We start from the raw sequence: 23,743 nt of genomic DNA, 5'->3' as shown, positions 1-23,743 counted from the left end.
CTGATAACATCCATTGTTTAAAATGAAGAGGATGTCACTCATGCGGGGTTATAAATGATGATGAAAGTGAGAAAATATAAAAATTTCTTTAAATTTTATTTTGTTTTAAAGCTTAAAAAATTAATTGTATCATTGAAACGAACATATTTTATTTCTAAAAATTACATTTATTGTTCTACTTTAAGGCACTTAATCTTTACAATTTACATACAAAATATATACGTGTAAACACATAGTATACGTAGAACATAAACGGATAGTGTTATAATTACGCCTATAACATTATAATTAAATTGATTTATAATAGAATTACAGAAAATGTAATTTTATTTCTCAGATATATTCATAAATATGTACATTAAATTGTACTAATTATTATGTTAACACACCCATAAAAAATTAACAAAAAAAATCTTATTTTATTACTGGATATGTTTGTATAATATCAACGCACAGTTTTCATATTAGAAAGAAAAATTAATAAATTTCTAAGCAGATATATAACAGAATTTTTAGATAAAACTCTAAGAATTTGAAATTTGAAACGTCTCAAGCAGTGGGTATGAGCATTTACCATTATTTTGATCGCGATAATTGTTATCATTAGTGAATCTTATATTGTTTGATCCTGGTTGTCTGTATGGAGATTGTTTAGTGACTTTTGTGCTGCTGATGGCATAAGAATCCATAACGTGTGAAACGTGAGTTGTAGATCCCTGTGGCACCACTTGGCAACGAACATTGGGATGACGTCTCAGAAGAGCTTTAATATATGTTTGTTTTAACGCTGTTTGCACCTAAATATATTATTTAAAATTAATACATTAACAATTTAATATTATTAATATAGGATGTATCAAGAGGGAAAGTAAATACTTTGAAAGATAATCCATACAAGAAGAAAGAAATCCGTCTATGAGGGCTTGAAAATGAGCTGATTTTTTTAAAAAAGTGGATAGACGTAGTGATATTCTTTGCAAAGTGTTGAGTGTGACTTACTACACTCAAAAACTTAGACAATCTCTGATGCCATCACTCCATCCTGTCATGGATCATTATCAGATGCAATCGACTGCTAGTTCAACTATAGCAGCAACATTAACACTGTAGCAGCTGTAGTTGCACTTTCAGTACACTGCATGTGATATCTTAACACTTGATACATTAAATTCTGATATAAACATACCTCTGTATTAATAAATCGCCATATCTTCATGTTACGTACATTTACTTCATAAAGTATTTACCTTTCTTCCTGAAAAACCCAGTGTTTGAGAACATGTAATATGAATAAAATTTACCTCAGAATTGAGAAAACAATAGAGCACCGCAACGAATATCCCCTAAATTGTATACGTAATAAATCATTAAAAACCATAGAAAATTCAAAATAATTTTTAAATATTACGACAATTTTTTGTACCTGACAAGACTGTAAAAGAGCATTTGTAATCATGTAAGCTTGTTCTAAATAGCCATCGTCTTGTGGATTTATACAGAAGAGCAAGTGGGTTATCCCCAGCAAAGGGAACAACAAAACTGTAGCTTTGACTGCTTTCCTAGACAAATAAAAAACGTTTTTATTAGTTTAATTTTCGATTTTTAATATGTTAAAGCAAATAGAATCAGTTATTATATTCCAAAACATTTTATGACTTTCATAATAAAGATGCATCTCTGCAACGGACTTTTTAACACGTAAATAGGGGCCTTAGAAAGTCCTCCCGAGAGACATTCCGAGTAGAGCGAGTGGACAGTTCTTCCATTGTTTCAACTCGTGTTTCATACACCAAAGGAAAAAGTCAGGAAGTAGCGTAAGCTATAGCTCATTTAATTTGTTATCTTCAACTCTAGGTTGCTTCATAAATAATTTTTAAGGTAGAGATGAGTTTTATAAGAAAAATAAAAGTGTAAATGATAATAACGAGTTAAATTTTCGTTAAACCCGATCCCACTCGAAATTGTTAGGGATCGGTTTATTTAGTTACGGTTGTGGGCAAGCTCACGGAACGACTTTTATGGAAAATTGGCCCTATTTAGGTGATACAAACGTGAAAACCTTACGGGGTCAGCCGTTGGAGAGAAGCGAACCCACGACCAACTTTTTATCCACTCGGCCTCTTGTGGGGGTTTCCACTCAAAATATGACTATATCCCCATACCCTCGACCTTTACCACCAAAATTTAATAGCATCTATGCCTCTAATACCCAAATCTTCCTGCAGAATTTAGAAATTTTCGACAAAAAGCATCATACATATGCAACACACAGGAACATACAGAAAAATCCCCAAATGTTTTTTTGCACTTTCAAGATCTCAAGTCTATAAATTTAAAAATATTGAAAGGTGGTCATTTATTTTACCAATTGCCATACTTCCCCTCTGTTATATATAGCAGAGAAACCATAAAAATACATATCTCATCGACCTGTACCAATTCCTAGATTTATTAAACATTGAGCATTGACATACTCTACGTTTTAACTACGATTAACTCAATTTTTTTTTTTAGTTTTTAAGAGAAAAATAAATGACTTTAACTAAATAAAAATCGTTTTACATTTATATTGTTAGAAAATTGATTGAATCCAGCTATCAATGAAACAATTTTACACTTTCTATTTTTATTCAGCTTTATTGAATTATCTGTTACTTTATCGTTACTATTTTTATCCAAAAAATCGGATTCTATTGAAAAACTATTTTTTACAATTCAGGGGGATTTCTTCTTTCTATTTTTACAAAAATAGCATTTTTTTTCTTTTAAACCACTTTACAGTAACGTTATTTCTTGTATTGCCCTTAAACACTGTTATTTCTTCGTACTATGGACGAAGTAATTTTCACTAAAAATTTACCAATAAATATCGAACAAATAACAGAATTTTATCGTATTTACATTTATCCAAATCTCTTCAAAAATTTTATTATTTGCGACTTTATTTAATTTGTGAAGCTGGATTTCGACTTGCCAGCCTTACGTCGCTAAACATTCGAGAGGCCCTTCCTCCAAATATAATGGGTAAATAGTAGAATTGTTTTTTGTGAATAGAACGAGGCCTCTTATAACTTGGGGCCCCGTAGTTTAATTAACGTATAGGTTAATCCCATTCTGAATGAGTAGCTTGTATAGGAAACGAACCCGATTCACCTCGTTGACGGTAAATATTCGTATTAATAGCCCATTAATCATTAAATTTATAAATATTTTTAATTGTTGAACATAATTTATAAAGATTTACTAAATTACTCACCTGACTTGTTTAGTTTCTATCGAAACAGTAGCGCGAATTTTAGTGATTAAGATGCGAACTATTGTGAACAGGAAAATTGTATTCACCTAATTAAATATAATTAAAATATTAATTAAAATTAAACTATACTATTATGTAATTAAATGCGAAAATCTTACCACTAAAGCAGTTATCATTGGTCCAGTAACAATCCATATATAAGGCAATCTACCGTATCCTCTCCAGCATGGTGTTTCTAGATGAAATACCATAAATATTGCCCACGATACAACGAATATCCCTGGAGTAACTAAATTATGTAGTTTATGGTAAGTGAAAAAATCTTATAACAAAGAAAATACCCTTGTAAATATATTCGAAAAGTAATGCTTACCCCATCCTATAAAATAATATAATTTAAATGGTGGATCTTGTTGAAAAACGAAGACAGAAATGCTGCTGTAAAGTAACAATCCTTCAACAAACATCCAGTTAACGCTTGCAGTTGCAGCATACATTTTTAATGTCAGTAACGTCTTACAAAACCAATCCTATAGTAATAATTCAGTGTTTTACTGTATAAATAAATGAGTTTTTTATTACAAATATGTTAAATATTTACTTACCAAACCGTGATAAGAAGGTATAGAATTTTCAAATAAAATTGGCAAAGAGATAATCATTAATAAAAACGAATGAATTATCAGAGCAACAACTAAATTTCTGTGTACTCGAAGCCTGGAGCAATGAAGAGATCTGTTTAAAATATATATATATAAATATATAAATTTGCATATATTATTTCAATATTTGTCTGATTTAGTTTAAAAAATTTACTTACCTAAAATATGTAAAAATAAATAACGTAATTGCTAATAATATTAAAGATAAAAACGATCCAATGAACAGAATGTAACTGACTGATAATCTTCCTTTAGGTTCTTTCTGGAAAAAATTTTTTTAAATTTCTTCTTAAGCTTTTTTTCCTTTAAACAAACCCATAAATTTATTATTCTAATATTTAAGATTATAATTATTTCTTCCTGAAGAATTATTAACATACGTATAAGTTTACAAAGGCGAGAACGATTTGCAATTGTATACGTAAACATTCCCTTCATTTGTCCGTCTGGCTGCCTGGTTTTCCTTTATTAAACTGAGTTAGACAGATTAAAATTGAGACTAGATATAGAAAACTTTATGGGAACAGTCTAAGCCCTTATAATTTATCAATAAACAGTACCATATTATTAAAAATACAGGATTATCTAATGCCGGACTTCTATAAGAAGTGTTACATCAATGGCATGTGATAACCAGATCAGCCTACTGTTCTGTGGATCCGGATGAACAATTCTTCAGGAATTTTTAATGGAACATCTGTCTCTCAAAACTCGGCAATTGTAAGCCACAATAGAGACTATTGTGGGCCTTCAAACTCCGCAATGATTATAGATAAAAAGCCCTCTTACAGGAAAGATTTTAAAAGAGGAAAATTCATGAAGGTAAAGTAATTTTATTGCTGGTAATGCACGTCAGCGGCCATTCTTTTTAGGGAACGTTTCTTGTTAACCTCTAAATAACGTCAATTTTTTTTATGTTTTCTTCCGTGTCCGTCGTTTAGAGGTTCGACTGTATATGTAAAAAAAAACTACCGAAAAAAGTAAAGTTTCTTTAACAGAAAAAGAGTTAACTTTGTAAGTTAAAATTCTTGAAATAAACTGAATTAGTTAAGTTCTATTGTAGTAAGGAATTGATTCAATCCATTTACTTTTGAAATAAACTTTGTTTTACGATCTTTCACGCTTATTTTATTTAAGATCGTTACTTTTATAAAGAGGAAGTTATTTATCACATCAGTTTCTTTTGAAAGAAACATGGAGAGGTTAACGTTCCATCTCCTCATTCTACTTTTTGGTATCAGGAGATTTGATATCTTCGGTTGATTTTAGTTGATTGAGAAATATCAAACTTACTTTTTAACTTCATAAACTTTTCCCTACTTTTATATATTACGTAGATTAAATATAACATATTATTTCACATTGTCCTTCGTGTAGAAAATTGATATTATATATAGTTAAGTTTGTGTAAAATTAAATTAAATTAGAAACACTCGAGTGTATATTACTTATAAACATGTATTACTAATGATTTTAAAGGGAAAATATTTAATTAAATCTAGAAAAAAAAAAATTGTTTTACCACTCAGTAATTTGGTTTCAGGATATTTTATCAATAACAAACTTTGACAAAACTCTCCTTTATGTAATTAAAACTACAAAGAATTATGTTTTTTTACACTGAATATAAAGTGTTTTTTTCCTTATAATTTATTAATAAATGTTGATAAAAAGTAAAATAAAAGAGGGAGGTAAAAAAAAGAAAGAAACAATCATAAACTTGAAGGATGTCTCTTTCATCGATCTTGTATGAGTGAAGAGAAGATGCTTTATCATAAGAAGAAAGAAGTGGAAGGAAGTACTTTTCTTTCTACAAAAAAATTACTTAGTTTTCTTTACAAATTTATAATAAAGTAAAAGAATATCTGCATAAAAGACAACGCATAAATAAGAGTTTGCAGGTGACAAGCAGTGTTTGATTAATGTAATAGTTTTCAATTTATTTTAGAAAAAGGTCAGACATAAAAAAAAGTATTATTTTTTAGAACAGTATCTTATTATTTATTTATTATTATTCAAGTTTTTTCCGGTTGTTATATAACAGAAGAAAAGAATTACGATCGATCGAAAGAGGCACTTTAGAACCTTAAAACATACAGAAATGCAAAAAAGTTACTTTGAGGATATGATTTTTTAAAGTTAAATAACTGCTGTTCTTTTTGTCGAAAATTTATGAAATTTTGCACGATGATTTCTATATTAAGGAGAAATATTTCTGGAAATTTTCAGGAAAATCGGATCACTGGTTCGGATGATATGGTCCCCAATCCCAAACCATTCTGAGATAAGATAACAATTTAGGAATGAAAACAAATGATTTCAGGAAAGCCTATCGACATGTGTTTATGAAGAATATTATAGGAGAAAATTAAATAAGATTATTTTCTACTTTAAAAGTAAATACTATGCAACTAATTTACTTTATTTCTATTTATTTTCCAGGTTCTTACTCCTTACATCAAGCCTTATAAATGTATATCTATCGTTAAAAATAACTTATATAAACACTAAAATATTTAATTATTTATGCATAAAAACATTCAGTAAACCTTATAAATATAATTAATAACTTACATTTGTAAATGAAATTAAGCATTCGCTATAATTTGTCCAGTTACCCCAAAGCCACTGACCTGTATGGTTGCATATTCTGTAAGCAACTGGATCTGAAAACACATAAATATTAATGTATTTTCTAGCTTTGTTTTTATTTTATGTTTAGAAAAACGTCTAGAAAAAAAAAAAAACCTTTATTTTCCATCCAGAAATTTTGTGGAGTAGAAAATATTCTTTTGCATGATCTTCTTACAACTTCTCCTGCAGGAACTGGAGGCCAACAATACAACTTATCCCAAGCAGCTTCACAAAAAGTCCCTATTAATAGTGATATTTTATTGATACGAAATTATAATTGTACCGAAAATAAATTTTTTTTCCTAGAAGAATGTTGGAAAAAGAAATAAATCACAAAGTAAAAAATATAGAAAAAAATGAAGTTTCCTCTAGTGTTGTTATATTGAATGTCTTCGTGGTTTGCTTCGTGTCTTATCAGTAAGCATGATCATTTATCATTGTCAAAATACTATGCTTCAAAGACTGAAAACAGACGAATTGGTTTTCATCAATTGCTATTAATATCAATAAAATAAAGAAATAATACGTCAAATCTCCATTATTTTACGCACAATTTCTTTAGTATACTCCCAAAAAAACTCGTATTTTTACCTTCTTAACTTTATGTAATTCGCTAAAGTAACAAGTAAATTTAATAAAATTATCTTATAATCTTGGATTTAGTTTATAATTAATTAATTTTTATAATTATAAAGTAAGCGATTGGCTATTGACTGTGCAATTTTTCAACTACCATTGACTTCCTCCCTCCCTTTTAGTTACATATACAAGTCAACCCCCCTATATGATAATTCCGTTTTATATGAATTCCATGTTGTACGAGTCACTTAGATTTTACAAATACACGAGACGTTCACAGCCCGGCACACGTATTTGTAAAATCTAAGTGACTCGTACAACATGGAATTCATATAAAACGGAATTATCAACAGTGTTACAGGGGGGTCGACTTGTACAATTAGTTACAATAGTTCATGAATTACCTTGAAATTCAACGAATAAACTTCAATAAACAGTACTGAACATACTTCGATAACAGTTCGGAATTTTACGACTAATAATTATATATTAATGATTATTAATTCTAGTTAAAGAATTTATGAAGTTCCATAAAGAAAGTAATTACAGGAATTTAATTTGTTTTAATTAAATTATTTTATACGTATAAATAAGAACCTATCGTACTTTATTATATATTTTAATGGAAATAGTAAGAATTTCTCACTTATATAATGAAATTGCTGTTGTGGTGTTAGAAACAATGCAAGAATTAGTACATTTTACATTGTTTCCAATAGAAATCAAGTACTATTTGCTTCAGATAGAAAGAAAATATTGCTTTATAGAAGAATTTTCACAATGTAAAGTGAGAAAAATGATCAGATTCAATCTTGATAGTAAGAGACTAGACTTGGCCTAGTCCATAATAGACCTAATTATTAAGGAAACCAACCTTGAGGCTTATAGAAAGGAAGATTTAATAAAAATCCTTAACTAATATATAAGTAAAATTACTCAAAAATTATTTAATCAAGCGTGTACAGAGAACAGACATACAGACTTTCTATTATATATATATATATTACTGTTGAGCCGAATCAATGAGAGGAATGCTTATAGTGCTGCAAGCATCTGTTGGTACGAAAGCAATCAGATTTCATACTTTAAAATAAAATTAAGAAAGAAACAAAAAATATATTTATTTAAATTATGACTAAGAATGAACAGAATATGATCTTCTTCGACTTTTTTCCAGTATAAAATATAAATAAAAGTTTATTTTGTTGTTCATTTACATACATGAAATTTGAGAATCTATGCCGAATATATGTATATAAATTTTGCAAATAAATTCTGATATATAGTTGCTATAATAAAATATAGGACCAAACATATTTTATATTTCGAAAATGATAAATGATACAAATAAATAACAAAGAAAAAATATATATATATTGCAAGAGAAAAATACAAACTTATATATAGTTTGGTGTTTCATTTTAATGGAGATCTGCCGAAGAGAGGTGCCTACTAGGAGAATTTCTATGAGAAACCGGTCCCTATAGGGGTCTTTTTCTCTTAAAACTATGAGAAAAAGACCCCTATGTAGATTTAGACACGTGAAACTACGATTCACTAGTTCCCATTTAGGTGCTAGACACGTGAAACTATGAGTAACTGGCCTTAATTAAGTTGCTAGATATGTAAAACAATGAAAAAATGGCCCTGTTTAAATCTTAGACACGTGAAAAATCAGGAAAATTTTACGTGTTCAGCTCATTGGTCAGGTCCGAACCCACGACCTATTACAACTCCTAGACAAAAAATTAGAATATTCACTTAACTGAAAGTTTAGTGTACATTAGTGTACATCTTTATGAACAACACAGAGTACGAAACTTTCCTTTGACCCTACATAAACAATGTCTATGTATATATTTATTACACCCATTAATCAAATTAACTCAAACTTTTTTTCTTACAAACGGAATTGAAATGACAGAAAATTTGTTGACGAAAATAAACTGTAATATACGTTAAGATTTAAAGAAAACTAATATTTATTTTAAATAAAATTAAGAACCAAACCTTTAATTATTTCTAGCATAAAAACTAATGAAAGTTTCTCTTTGATCAGTTATATTTTCAAAACAATTAATAGGAGTATTCTATATGACATTTCCTCACTAATCAGATTACCGTGTTGAGTGGTTCGAATCTATAAACAATCTCCAATTCACTTATAAACAAATTAACTTTTTTTAATTAAAATTTTTATATTGTTTTATAATTTATTAATTAATAAACTTTTAAACAGAAGGAAAATATCATGTACAGCCGAAGTATATACCGAACTTTATTTATTGTTTGAAAAGTATTGTAATTCTTCTTTAATTATTCATTAGTTCATGAATAAATTGAATAATTTACAATGAAAATTGCTTGTAAATATTTATTTTCTTAAATAAAAATTAATTAGAGAATTAAATATGAATGCATCACAATTTATTTTTTTAATTCTTTATCAACTTTAAGGTATTAATCAATTTTATTGTTTTTTCCACTATTAATTTTCTTCTTATTTACATGAATTTTATAACCAATTTTATACCTTTTTTTTACGTGATTAAATTTAATACAGTAAAATCTGTATAAACCGTAATCGCGTGGTTTGGTAGGTTTCCGTTTTGAACAGGTTCTCGGTTCCGTATTAGACAGGTTTTACTGTAATTGTTCGATATATGTATTAAAAATGAAGCTCTATTGTTTAAAAATTGTCTTTTTATTAGTCTTAACGCAGTATATTCATATACTATGACTAATTAAAACAATGTCTGCAACGTTCGTGCTTTGTTCCATTCAAATTTCAAGTCACAAGCTACAAGACTTATAATACTTGCAACTCGTTAATCCGAAATTTTCGATAATCCTGTCTCAGACTTGCTCACATGTGCCGGATTAACGAACTTCTACTATATATCCGTGGATACGTACGTTTTAGTATGTATTTATTTACAAATAACGAATTACAGTAAAAACCTGCTTAAACCGGAATCGCACGATGCCCCATATTTTTCTGGTTTAGTAAGTTTCCGTGTTTTGCAGGTAAGCAAAAACTATTCAATCTATATACAACGAGGTGCTACGAACAACGGCCATTTTTTATGTTCCAGTTAGTGTCCGTTGTTCACAGGTTCGGCTTGTACTGTATTAATTTCTGGTTTATAAATTATCTCACTTACTTTTATAATTATTTAGTTTACTCAATAACCGTTATTTTCCTGTAAAAGCAATCCTTATGGTGAATTGTCCTATATTGTAACATGATCACCCTATAAGTTTGAAGTGTTCACCACAAGACATTTACCTTTATTTTATCAAATACTGCACGCTTCACTAAGAAATTGCAAGCGTGTCTGTCTTTATTGTCTCACAATTCGGATTTATTGTATAGACTAGGAAAAAATCTCGTGTTTCTAACACACCAGAGATACTTCCTTACACAGAAAAAAACTCAATTTAAAATTGTAATACTAGGGAATTTCGAACGTTTTTCCACTCCTTTTATACTACAAATTCGTTAAAAGAGTTGATATACACATTAAGGAGAGTGCAGCGCTAATTTTTCTTTTAGCGGATGAATTTTGAATTACATTTATTTTTCACGGAAATCGAAACCGCATACATAGGACAGTATGTACACGAAATTTGGTTAAAATTTGGCTACCAGTATAATTTGCAGAGAGCTCTGAACACTGATTATTTTAATTACGATCACTCGGTTCTTATTGTCGATTTGCTAGTGTTTGGAAGCGACAATGGACGTATTCATTATTGATTTTAACTTCGGTATGGTTGATTAATTAATTAATAAGACATTAAACTGGACGAAAAACAAGCCGAATCTCCAATAATGAAAGCACAATGAGTTCTACATTCAACCAATTATAAAAAGTTCATTAACGAGTTGTATGACTTTCCCGGCAAAAAAAGTTAAAATTGTACGTGACGCCATCTGATAAAATCACAAAAAGCTTAATTTTCAGGGTAAAGATGACATAAAAAACAATTATAAATACTAACAAGTAATAAAAACTTTATTAAGTCCGACCCCACTCGAGATATTACACACAACCCTCTCCATCTCTCCCCTCGACCTTTAACCATCAAAATTTAATTAACGGCATCAATGCCCATAAATACACAATCCTCCATGCATAATTTCAGAAATTTTCGACAAAATACACGGGGGTTAATAAGCTTTAAACAGGTTAAAAACTTGCCTTCATACGCGCTAACATTCATACATACAGGAAAAGTCCCTAACTTCATGGCATTCCTATACGTTTTCAAGTATAATAATTAAAATTATAGATGCTAATATATTATTATGATTTCCTTGAAACAATTTCTATGTACAATATTTGTTGACAAATTAATTTAATGAGCTAAATTCGCATAATTAACATACTGTATCCAATATGGATAATTAAATCTTCAATATGTATAAATGTAAATTGCAGTGTTATAATTAAATTCATATGCATATTAATAAAATAATATCTGTTTACATATTCATAACCTAATCTACTTTAAATTAGTCTATAGAAATGTAATTTTGTAGTTGGGTTCGTGCCTCGGCAGTGCCTTTGTAGTTGGATTCGTGCCTCGTAAATTCGTGCAACGGACTGGCACGTGGAGTTTTTCGAGTTTCTTTCACTTTGTAACATCTAAATAGGGGCCAGTTTCCCATAGAAACTCTTCCTGTAATTATTTTATAATAATTAAAAATATAAAAACTTTTTAAACCAAATGTTGCCGGGAAAGTTAAGCAACTCGTTGTCGGATTTATTAAATTTCTTAATATAAAATCGATTCCATAGAAAATATAATTATTTATTTTTATGTTATTTAAAAAGTATACTGTAAAATAAGCAAGATATAGTATAAAATTCCGAAGAGTGGTGTAAAGGTATGAAATTTAAACACTTCCAACGTTCGTTTACAGTATTTTTATAAATGTATTTAATTAATTAAATTCTTAATTATCTCAAATCATTTGATGTTAGTAATAATTATTAAAAAACGTAAGTGAAGTAAATTCAAGTATTGATGATTTTCCTTTCCTTCTTCGATTGAACAAATGATGCGGAAGATTTAATTGGATAAGGATGTGGATACGTCTATATGGTGAGTAATTGCTGGAAAAAGCCACTGAACAGTTGAACCGTGAACAAATTTTCCTTCTATTATGTTTCTAAAGTGAACTTTTATAAAAGTTTTAAATAACTGGATGTCTGTGCAAATATTTAGAAAAATTCTTTAATGATTTTCACAAAAAATGCAATTTGTAGATCATTGAGAAAACGTGAAGGTAACATGTAATTTAATGAATATTTTATAATTTAATAGAATAAATAATCTTTTTAAATTATTTATTTTAAAAAGCAAACTTATGAGTAAAATATTTACATCTGTGGTAAAGAATCTATTACAAAATAATAATAATATATCAACAGGAATCTACATTATGCCTGAAGCAAGATACGAACCTACGTCCTGGAAGTAAATACTGTGGAGAACATATGCCATAAGATAGAAAATTAATATTAAAAGTTTCTAATGTAAAGAAAAATATAACGTTTGAATAACATATGAAGAAAATGCAAAAAATATGAAATAATTATTCTAGCAATAAAGATAATTAAATTCTTAATATTTGTGTTAATGTTTGTAAACGGAAAACGAAATTGTTGATTTTCTTCTGTTTGCTTCATACAAACTGAGTAAAGTCAGGGTAATGTCAAGTTGTTTATTACGAAATTTCGCATATTTACTCGTAGAAAAACATCCAAAACTTTTTGNAAAAATATACTGTAAAATAAGCAAGATATAGTATAAAATTCCGAAGAGTGGTGTGAAGGTATGAAATTTAAACACTTCCAACGTTCGTTTACAGTATTTTTATAAATGTATTTAATTAATTAAATTCTTAATTATCTCAAATCATTTGATGTTAGTAATAATTATTAAAAAACGTAAGTGAAGTAAATTCAAGTATTGATGATTTTCCTTTCCTTCTTCGATTGAACAAATGATGCGGAAGATTTAATTTGATAAGGATGTGGATACGTCTATATGGTGAGTAATTGCTGGAAAAAGCCACTGAACAGTTGAACCGTGAACAAATTTTTCTTCTATTATGTTTCTAAAAGTGAACTTTATAAAAGTTTTAAATAACTGGATGTCTGTGCAAATATTTAGAAAAATTCTTTAATGATTTTCACAAAAAATGCAATTTGTAGATCACTGAGAAAACGTGAAGGTAACATGTAATTTAATGAATATTTTATAATTTAATAGAATAAATAATCTTTTTAAATTATTTATTTTAAAAAGCAAACTTATGAGTAAAATATTTACATCTGTGGTAAAGAATCTATTACAAAATAATAATAATATATCAACAGGAATCTAGATTATGCCTGAAGCAAGATACGAACCTACGTCCTGGAAGTAAATACTGTGGAGAACATATGCCATAAGATAGAAAATTAATATTAAAAGTTTCTAATGTAAAGAAAAATATAACGTTTGAATAACATATGAAGAAAATGCAAAAAATATGAAATAATTATTCTAGCAATAAAGATAATTAAATTCTTAATATTTGTGTTAATGTTTGTAAACGGAAAACGAAATTGTTGATTTTCTTCTGTTTGCTTCATACAAACTGAGTAAAGTCAGGGTAATGTCAAGTTGTTTATTACGAAATTTCGCATATTTACTCGTAGAAAAACATCCAAAACTTTTTGAAGTGTTATATTAAATATTTAAAAGCACGAAGGCGTGATATGTCATTGGAAATAATAAATGGAATGCTCATTTCTAATGAAGATATACAGTCGACCCCCTATAAGACAGTAGATACGTTCCATTCTTTAGGAATCCGATTTCTTACAAGTCCTTCCAATCACAGCCCGACACGTGTCAAGTTTACGGACTACGGCTGATTGAAAGGTTTTCTTCCATAAAATTAATCGATTCTAGACTAATTCTACTCAACATTTCCAAAATACGTATATATTTTTTTGAAAATAATCCGTATAAACTACGCTATAAACAAAAAATTGTAGGATTACTTACCGAGTGTGCACCATTCGACATCGCCATTGCTAAAGCTTGTTTTCGTCGCGGAACAACTCAGCAAACCGCGGCCGCGATTTCTGATGTTATTTTTCTGCGAAAACTTCGTTGAACTTTGGAGACATCATTAATATAAATAATTTTAATCGCCGTTGAATAAGAAATGTTTCTTTCACAAGAAATGTATAAAATTACAGTACTGTATTAGACTTACGGTACCTAATTTACATACTGTACAGACGCTAGTTCGCCTAAACTCCCCATAGCGTAGCGCTAGACGGCGGAAAATATATATATAATTATAATAAAGTTACAATAAATTAAGTTAATATATAATTATATATACAATATCTAATTTATATATAATACTGTACAGACGATAGTAATCTCTCCGTAGCGTGGCGCTTGACGGCGCGGAAAGTAGTTCGGCTTCCCGATGACGTTTTACGTAATTATAGGAGTTTTTTACCGTTTTTTTACGGATACCGTCGCAATTTTTTCGCTATCTTATAGGAATCGTAATTATAGGAACCCATTTTATAGGGGTCTACTGTATTTCACTTTTAGTACGTCATACTTTCGTACTACTAATCAGCATCATGAATTATCATCATCTCGATTTTAAAATACACGAGAAAAACCTTTATATTCAAAAACTGATAGGTTAGGTTAGGTTAGGTAAGTTTACGTTAGGTTTTTTGTGGTTTTAGGCCCCTTACCGCTCAGAGAGCACAAATAGGCCAGGCTAGGTTAGGTTTTTTTCTGGTTTTAGGCCTCTTGCCGCTCAGAGAGCACAAAGAGGCAGGCTAGGTTAGGTTTTTTTCTGGTTTTAGGCCTCTTACCGCTCAGTGAGCACAAAGAGGCAGGCTAGGTTAAGTTAAGTTAGATTATCTGAAGTATCAGTTTACAATTCAATAGTTTTTTACATTTCTGTTGCTACAATATGGAATGTTTCAATTTTAAATTGCAAACTGATGAAACTTTCAGTCGTTTAGCCTTTATAATTAATTGATCTGAAACTTTAACGTTATTTTGAACACTCCTAAACTCAATTTTCGAAGAAATTAAACAAGAATTAATCAAGATTTTCTCTCGAAAATCATTTGTTTTAAACATTCATTAATCATAATTTGATCAAACATCGGTTACGTTGTAGAATTTTTAAACTGTACTTTTTTTATGTGTACTATATTTAGTCATAATTTGAAAATAAATTATACATTAACACTTGCAAAATGTAGTAAAATTTAACGAATTTGTACGTGTTTTACAGGTTATGTGTGTTGTTTAACAAATTGAAAATATTCCCAATAGCAATGTTTGTAATTACTTCAGAAAATTCTGTTTTACTTTTCGATTATACGTTAAGCTTCATTAACAGTATTACATCATTAAATTAATTGTGAAAAATTAAACAATTATTTGTAAGAAAAAAAAATTTGTTACGTGACCTTGAACTTTTGATTTTTCAACCAGTAGATTGTGAACTACGCACTGGCAATCTACTCATTGAAAAGCTGTCAAATTTATCAGTTATTAAGGTAATAAATTGATTTTATTTGTGTAATATATTCGAAATATATATAAAATTTATTAAAATGTTAAAATTTATTATGCTTTTTTTAAGAATAGTAATAATTATAATAATTTATTCATGTACTCTAAAATTTCGCGATGACTTTGAAAACGAAGGTTGAGAAGTGAAAGTAAATAGCTGATGTAAAAATAATGTAAATAAATAATGAATAAATAAATTACTTAATTATACAGAAATAAAATAAAAGTATTGACTTCTTTCACTCGATGGGCATTAAAAAGGGCTATTTTAAGGCCTATCGTAAGTTCGGCCAGGTCATGGGTCTGTTAAGTTATAGTGAGAACTATCTATCAGAAAGTGTCATCTATTTAAGTGTGTTAAGCATACGATAAACCCAGAAAAATCCACTTATCCAGCACTGTGGTCAGGTGCGAACCCACGACTATCGTGGAATATTTAATGGTTTCATGTACTCGACCACTGGAAGACTGTATAAATGCAGAAAGACCTTTTTTGAAAGTAGTATTAACAGTTCAGAATTATGTGTTTGAGCATGTTTTGTTCAAGTTTGAGCTTGTTTTGTTCGAGTTTGAGCTTGTTTTGTTAGAGTTTGAGCTTGTTTTGATCGTATTTGTGCTTGTTTTTTGTCGTGCTTGTGTGTATTCTTGTGTTTTTGTTTGTGCTTCTGTTTATGTCTGTGTTTATATGTGTTCGCCTGTATTTTGCTTTATATCTCAGGAATCCATGAACCGAAAATCTTAAAATTTGGCAGATATATTTTTTATGTAATTCATCGATGCTAATACATTTTGGCGATTATAAATCAAGGGTTGATAGAGGAGAACGTCATACGTAACTCGAGTGGGTCAGACGCAATAAAATTTAACTCGTTATTATCATTTACAATTATTTGAAAAAAAATTTCACCTTTACCCCTCAAAGAACACTTGTGCCTTATTTTAAACTTTTATAAATTAAATTAATAATTATCGAACTTTCTGCACCCTTTAACTTTCTCTTCCAGCGAAAGTCGTGTAAAAAACTTTACCAGATTTATTCTGTGTTTACAGTACTTTTAATTCTAATTAATTAAAAGTAAATTATAGATATAAAAATTAATTAAAATTATTATTTAACATGAATTATAATCGACTGATCGTAAAACTATTTATAAAAAAAGTGGTATTTTCGTGCTTAAATTAGTAATATTATATAAAAATCATTTCATTTTTCCCCTAGAAAATAATTCAATTTTACAAAGGCAATATTTTGATTCGTGTGATACTTCATTCCAATGGGAAATACTAGGAAATTGTTTACAGATTCTTAAACACCTAAACAGTAATCTAATTAAAACTGTGAGAAACTTAATAATAACTTTTCACAAATTAAAATAAATAATAATAATTTAAAATTGTATTTTATAGTCAATAATATAGGCAAATTTATATAAACTGTTCTAAAATTTGAGATTTAATGTTAATTTCCTGAGGTTTGTCAGGTGTTTTAACTAAAGTTATTTGTTTTAAATATCGATCAGACCGTTTTCTGTGGATAAGCAATCTGATATAAACAAAATTATACGTTGTAGGTGGATGCACTTTAAGTAAATTAATTTTGAAGAATAAAGATATAGTTTATTGAGTTCATTTCGTATATTTTTTGATATAAATTTGATTTTTTTATATACATTAATCTTATATGAAGTAAAAAAATTAAGAAATTTCAACGAAATTAAGTAAGTAACCATTCTAAATTCAATATCTAATCATCCTTTAATCTTTCTTTTATCGATTTTTCCTGAAGATGCCTTCACTTTTAGAACTTTAAATACATTCTCTGTCTTTGCTGAATAACTTTACTAGCTCAAGTATAGGCCTACATAATATCAAGGGATAAAATAAATACTATAAGAGATAATTACTCTGAAGAACTGAATGAAAAAGTCCATGAGTAGCCAGTTTTGATGAAAATTACACAAACGTATTCAGTTTTTTTCACAGATTATGCTCCTTAGAACACGTCACTCACTGCACACAACTATTTCGTGAACTTCTTATTTCACTAATCCATCCTTTAATGTATTATATCAAACTGTAGAAAACTCATACCTCTGTATCTTTTTTGGTCAACTTTACTTGTGAAAGTTTATATAAAGGATATACAAAACGGTGAACAATCAAAACATAAAGTCACCAGAAAATCGAATGTCAAAATGTCAGAGAGACAAAATGAGGAGCAGAAAAATACTGAAGTGTAAAATATGTGAAAAATTACCAAGATAAATGGCATATTTTCCTTTAAAAATCAATATAAAAGTTGCATATGATGACACAAAAGCTCATATATAAAATTTATAGGTATAAAAAGTTTTAGGTGTTTACATAAAGTAAAAATATATATAAATTTTTAGAAAGATAAGCAAGGAATTTATTAATTATTGTTTATACAATAATGTAAATTTAAACAATATTTGTTTTATTTTTATTTTTAAAAATATTGAAAAATAACAGGGTAATTAGATAATAAGGAATATCAGGAAAATAAAAGGAACACCAAGAAAGTATTAAGATGAAGATTGTGGAAAGAGAAAACACGATTGAAGGCTTTGATTTAAGAAGATTCTGGAGCATGAGGAAGATGATGATAAATTCAAAACATTGAAATAAAATGCTATAAAGACTATAAATGATAAATTTAAACTGCTAAAACTAGAATTGAAGCGGTGTATAAATTATTAAAAGTAATAAATAGCCTAAGCTTATAGATATGGCAAGTATAAGAATAAAGAAATAATATATTTATATTTTTAAATTATTCAGAAAATAAATTTGTATGAAATTTATATCGATAAAAGTGGTTTTTATACCCTTCAAAACTATTATTGACGTTGACATATTACTTTTTCATACCGTAGAATATTTTATAAATCAATAAGACTTTTGGAAATAACTTTTCTTATTTTATTTATATAAAATATCTGTAATATCTACATTTGTTTTATATTATAAACATATAAAATTTTTATTAAAAATATTTTTTATTCGTAGATTTTTGCTTCAAAGAACAAGAAAATAGTAGTGATAAAATATTATTATTTTTTTAATTAAATCTAATAAATGAAATTAATAATTCTATAAATTAACTGATGATTGATCTCCAGATTGTTCTGATGAGGGAATTACATCTCGTTCTTTCATCAATTTCTTCATCTCCTTCCTTTATGCAGGATATCATTAACATCTTTCTTTACTCCATCTCCCCTTTTAGAGGTGGCCTTCCTGAAGTTCACTACCCCATTGGGCCACCAGCATCCGAGTGAAAAAAAAGGCCTATATTGATATGGTGTCTGAATATTGTTGACACATTCTGTATGTTGAAACCTGTACCCATGTTAATCAGCAATGGGCGATTTGTCAGGGGATCAGCAAGATTTTAGATCCTTTTATGTTAGTTTACAGTCGGCCCCCCCATAACACTGTTGATTTTTCCGTTTTATATGAATTTCATGTTGTACGAGTCACTTAGATTTTACAAATACGTGAGCATTTGTAAAATCTACGTGACTCGTACAACATGGAATTCATATAAAACGGAAAAATCAACAGTGTTATAGGGGGGGGTCGACTGTATATTAGAAATCCTCCATTTAGATAAGACATGGAGGTTCTACAAATATTCTTACAGAAATCTAAAAAGAAAACAGTAGAATACGTCTGATGGGAAAGCATTCCCACTAGAAAACAGTAAAAAAAAAATAGATAAATTCAACGAACTCTAAATGGCTTACTTAAAATTCAAAGATATGAAGAGTCCATATACAAATTTATATGTAAAAGTTTTGTAGATGTTGACATTTAAAATTCAACAAATAAATAAATAAATAAAAAACAATTGGAACAACATATTTATTCTGAATTAAATTACGTTATAGATCCAATATGTATAATTTATAAATAAATTTAATTTAAATGCATTTAAAGTTTTAGAAAGTTTAACCAAAAAAAAAAATATATAAAGAAATAAAGTCTATGAGACATATAACTTTCTTTATTGTTTATACGTAGAAAACAATTTATAACGTTAAATTTACTTGATTTAAATCTAATTTGAACTGAAATAATTTAAAATTTTTGTCGTGTTTATATTAAAATTGCACATTTATTAGCTTATAACACCAAAAAAAGTGTGGAAAGGAGTGGAAATAAATAAGAAATTCGGTATTCTTTACGTGGAAAATATCTGCAGATTCTCTACACGTTTGACAATTTATACATGCAGACTGTAGGGTAATCTGGTGTGTAGGCACTCACTTTTGTACATAAATAAATATCAAATAAGTATAGGAGAAAGATTTGAATGTGGCAAACGTAGTTGTATACACATATATGTATTATCTATGAGTTTATTTTTCATTCATTAACAGCTGTAGTGACCACATTTACAGTGAATACAAGGGTGAATGTACACTTGTAAATTCTAATTGGGCTCCCCTCAATATATGTTCTAGTTACGCTACTGAATTAAAGGTTGTTTAATGCTGTTCAACTAGACATTACTTTTGTTCAATACACTGAAACGTTTACACTATTAAGCAGTTGAAAAAAAAAGCTGTTAGATAAGTAAATAACGAAGAAATTAATTAAAAATAAACATAAGTTTTTGAATGGAGAAAATAATTTTTAATTAAGAAATTCCTTTATATTAAATTAAACATACTTAGACGAGTCGGAAACTAATTAATTTAATTATATTTAATTGATAAATATGCTTAATTAAGAATTTGATAAAGAAAAGTAGAATATATTTTAGACATTACTGAGTCATTTTCAGGAATTTCTATCAGTCTTTTTGTATTAGAAACCGGAATAAAGCAGAAGAAAGTAGATAAAGATTTATAAAAATAAAGAAAACATGTAAGAGAAAGTAAAGATTGAAATGATAAAATTCAAAGTTTGTATATTAAGAAATGACATTAATAATAAAAAAATATATTTTAAGCTATAAAATAAAACGAAACCGGAAATAAAATCGTAATGCTTCAATATCATGTGAAAGATGAGTTAAGAAAAACGGTACTAAAAAACAAGTAGAGAAAACAAAGATAGATGCTGTTCTTCCAGAATAACAATGATCCTATCGGCAATTTCTAGAAAATCTGAAGAAAATAGAAGAAAAGATAATGACATGTATTTTTAGCTCCCTCAGAAAAAAAAATAGAACACCGAAATTGGAATTTAACAACTGCACATCGATCTCATCTTTACAACTCCATCTTATCTTGCAAGGCACGTTCTCTGATATTATCAATGGATAAGGAAGAAATTTCACTCGAATTTCACCATTTAAATATCTTATATCGATAAAATGTTCTTTTAAATAACAATATAATTGGTTAAAATTCAGAATATAATAAATTTATAAGCTGGTGTGATTGTTTAATGAAGTTAAACTGGATGTACATACGATCCCATTTTCTCTCCATTCCTTCGACCTTGAATCACCAAAATTTAACACCATTAAACCTTTTAATAATCAAAACTCCCTGCAAAATTTCAGACATTTTTGACGAAAATCACAGGAGTTATTGAACTTCAAAGTAAGCAAAATCGTGTCCCCCATACACACTAACATTCATTACCCCTGCATTTTTTTGCATTTCTCGACGTTTCAAGGTATCCTAGGTCGAAAAATGTAAATCTGCATGTCATTTTTGCCGAATCATCATACTTTCCCTCTGTTATAACATCCTGGAAACTAATAAAACGTGTAAATATTTATAAATGCTATTATATAATAGGCTAAATAACAGGGAGAAAGTGATTGCTCAAAAACTAACCCCACCCAAATATTTTCACATATTTTTATACTCAGATAACCTCCAGACGTTGAGAAATGCCAAAAAATTCGGGTTTTTATCCTGTATGTATGTATTCCTGTGAGGGCACGAGTTTGTTTACCCAGTTTAAAGCTTAATAACTCCTATGACTTTTCTCAAAAATCTCTGAAATTTTGCATGCAGGTTTGTGTGTTATGGGAATTAATACTATTAAATTTTGAAGGTTAAAGGTCAAAGAGATGATAAGATACAGAGGGGTCATATATCGTATCTCAAATGGGGTCTTACTTTACTCGTTATTAGCATACAATCTTGGCATTTAAGATGAAACTACTGCATATTTTAACCAGTTTTTTAAATATATTTATCAGCAAATATGTGTTTTTAATTTTAATTTATACATTTAAATAATTTATTATTAATAGAATATTAAAATTATTTGAATGCGTATTTTTTATATCTGTTAAATGAAAGAATACAATTTGTTTTGTTGTATGAAGGAACTATTACGTGTTAAATGAAAACACGTGTACTCGCCCTTCCTTCATTTCCTACTTAATAGGAAACTCATTTATAAATCGAGGTTAAGGACGAGAAAATTTGTTTTCCGGGGTGAAACTCTAATCGGAAATTGTTATTGCTTTGTTCTGTAGTCGATATAAAAGTTTCTAATATTATCCCTATACGTTAATATACATTTGCTAGAATATACGTTAATTGAAGTTGATTACAGGATGCAGTTTACATTTAAAATATCGTGATAAGTACTATTTTTCATGAAAAAAGCACCTTTTTTCCGTATAAAATACTTCTTGTTTTACTTTTCCTTGGTTTGGTTTGTTGGATATAATATGTCAAAACAACATATGAGCGATCTAACCAAGATCTGCAGGAGTTTATACAGGTAAATTGGCACCTGGAAAAACAATTATCCTTAATTAAAGCCCGAAAAGTCCTTTCTTAATATAAAAAGACCTTTCTTAACCAATTTTTCTCCCTATAATACAGATTTTTCTCTTCTTTATCTTACAGGAAAGGGATAAAATCAAACAAGACTTATTCATCCTGTTGTAGCTTACTTGTAAAATTTATATAATAAATTATATTAATCCTTTTATTGATAATTGCCAAGTAAAGTTTATCAAATGTAACCAATCCTTGATTAATTTTATATGTCTTAATTATTACTTGAGTTATTAATGAAGTCGAGAAGACCGTGATGAATAATAATTGATTAAAAATATCCTTAATTAGTAGAATTCGATTCGATGTTAAAGTCTTATAAATTTAATTAATGACTAATTAATTAATAAGTAATTATAATATTTGCAAATATAACTTCTTTAAAGTTTTCACCTGTTAATAATGCATTTCTTCTCTAATACAACGGTCGATCTAAATTAAAATAGTTTTTACATGGATAAGATGGAGTAAATATTGGATAATATGGCATAAGTGAGTAGACATAATGGCGAGTATACGTGGATAATATGGAATATATTACTAAGATAGACTTTATATGTGTTTCTCCATCAAAAATACATCAATAATAGACGAAAGTTTCTGCTAAACTTTGATTTTATTTCAAAGAAAACACCACTGTGTTACAATTGCTAACAGGAAAGGTACACTTGCAGGCTTTTTGTAAATACAAAATAGTAATTAATTAATCTTGTACCTCAATAATTACTACAATTCTCCGAGGAATGGATTCAATTAGTTTTTGGAATCAATCATTTCGTAAAACTGTACTTTAATAATAGTTACCTGCAGCGTGTGGATTGCTTAACTCAATTGTAAAATCGACAACTACATTTTGCTATCTTTTTAATGCCAAATACAAATTACTTAATTGATTATTCTTCCCATAATGGCATACACAATACCTATAATTGTATTATTTTATAAGAATAAATTAAACTTATTTTAAAATTTCGAAGAAGAATAAAGTAAATTTTAAAAAAAAATTTACACCAAAACTAAGATAAATTGTTATCTTTCCCAAATTTGAGATCTTCTCTGCTTGATAAACGAAGATCTGTCATATACTAAAAGCTGCTACTAAAATCTAAATCGTTCAATCTATATTTCAATATAATAAAATTCTTTCGTGTGAAATATATAAAATATATGCTACTTATCCTGTCTTTTATGTATAAATCTATATA

At 28.2% G+C, this 23,743-nt stretch overlaps 1 protein-coding gene across 1 annotated transcript; it reads right to left on the bottom strand.

The window, feature by feature from the left end:
- Positions 1 to 497: 497 nt before the first annotated feature.
- Positions 498 to 18,979, bottom strand: LOC111626743 (corticotropin-releasing factor receptor 2-like). The gene is made up of 11 exons (XM_023370232.1): positions 18,922 to 18,979; positions 6,667 to 6,792; positions 6,493 to 6,584; positions 4,077 to 4,180; positions 3,862 to 3,991; positions 3,630 to 3,786; positions 3,415 to 3,545; positions 3,257 to 3,342; positions 1,424 to 1,559; positions 1,302 to 1,343; positions 498 to 797 (listed from the first exon to the last, which is right to left on the bottom strand). Exons 1-11 carry the CDS (start codon positions 18,977 to 18,979, stop codon positions 525 to 527), a joined length of 1,335 nt encoding a protein of 444 aa, XP_023226000.1. The 3' UTR covers positions 498 to 524.
- Positions 18,980 to 23,743: the final 4,764 nt, after the last annotated feature.

This window comes from Centruroides sculpturatus, unplaced genomic scaffold (assembly GCF_000671375.1).
Source record: "Centruroides sculpturatus isolate CEXI.00-Female unplaced genomic scaffold, Cexi_2.0 scaffold506, whole genome shotgun sequence".
Lineage (NCBI taxonomy): Eukaryota > Metazoa > Arthropoda > Arachnida > Scorpiones > Buthidae > Centruroides > Centruroides sculpturatus.
Note: the sequence above shows the minus strand (reverse complement) of the source record. Positions and strands in the feature narration are given on the sequence as shown.

Coding starts and splice junctions, on each gene's coding strand:
- LOC111626743 (XM_023370232.1), bottom strand. CDS start 18,979: ATGTTAATGATATCCTGCATAAAGGAAGGAGATGAAGAAATTGATGAA. Junction 6,585..6,666: donor TTTCTGGATGGAAAATAAAG/GTTTTTTTTTTT, acceptor ATGTGTTTTCAG/ATCCAGTTGCTTACAGAATA. Junction 1,344..1,423: donor CTCTTTTACAGTCTTGTCAG/GTACAAAAAATT, acceptor TATACAATTTAG/GGGATATTCGTTGCGGTGCT.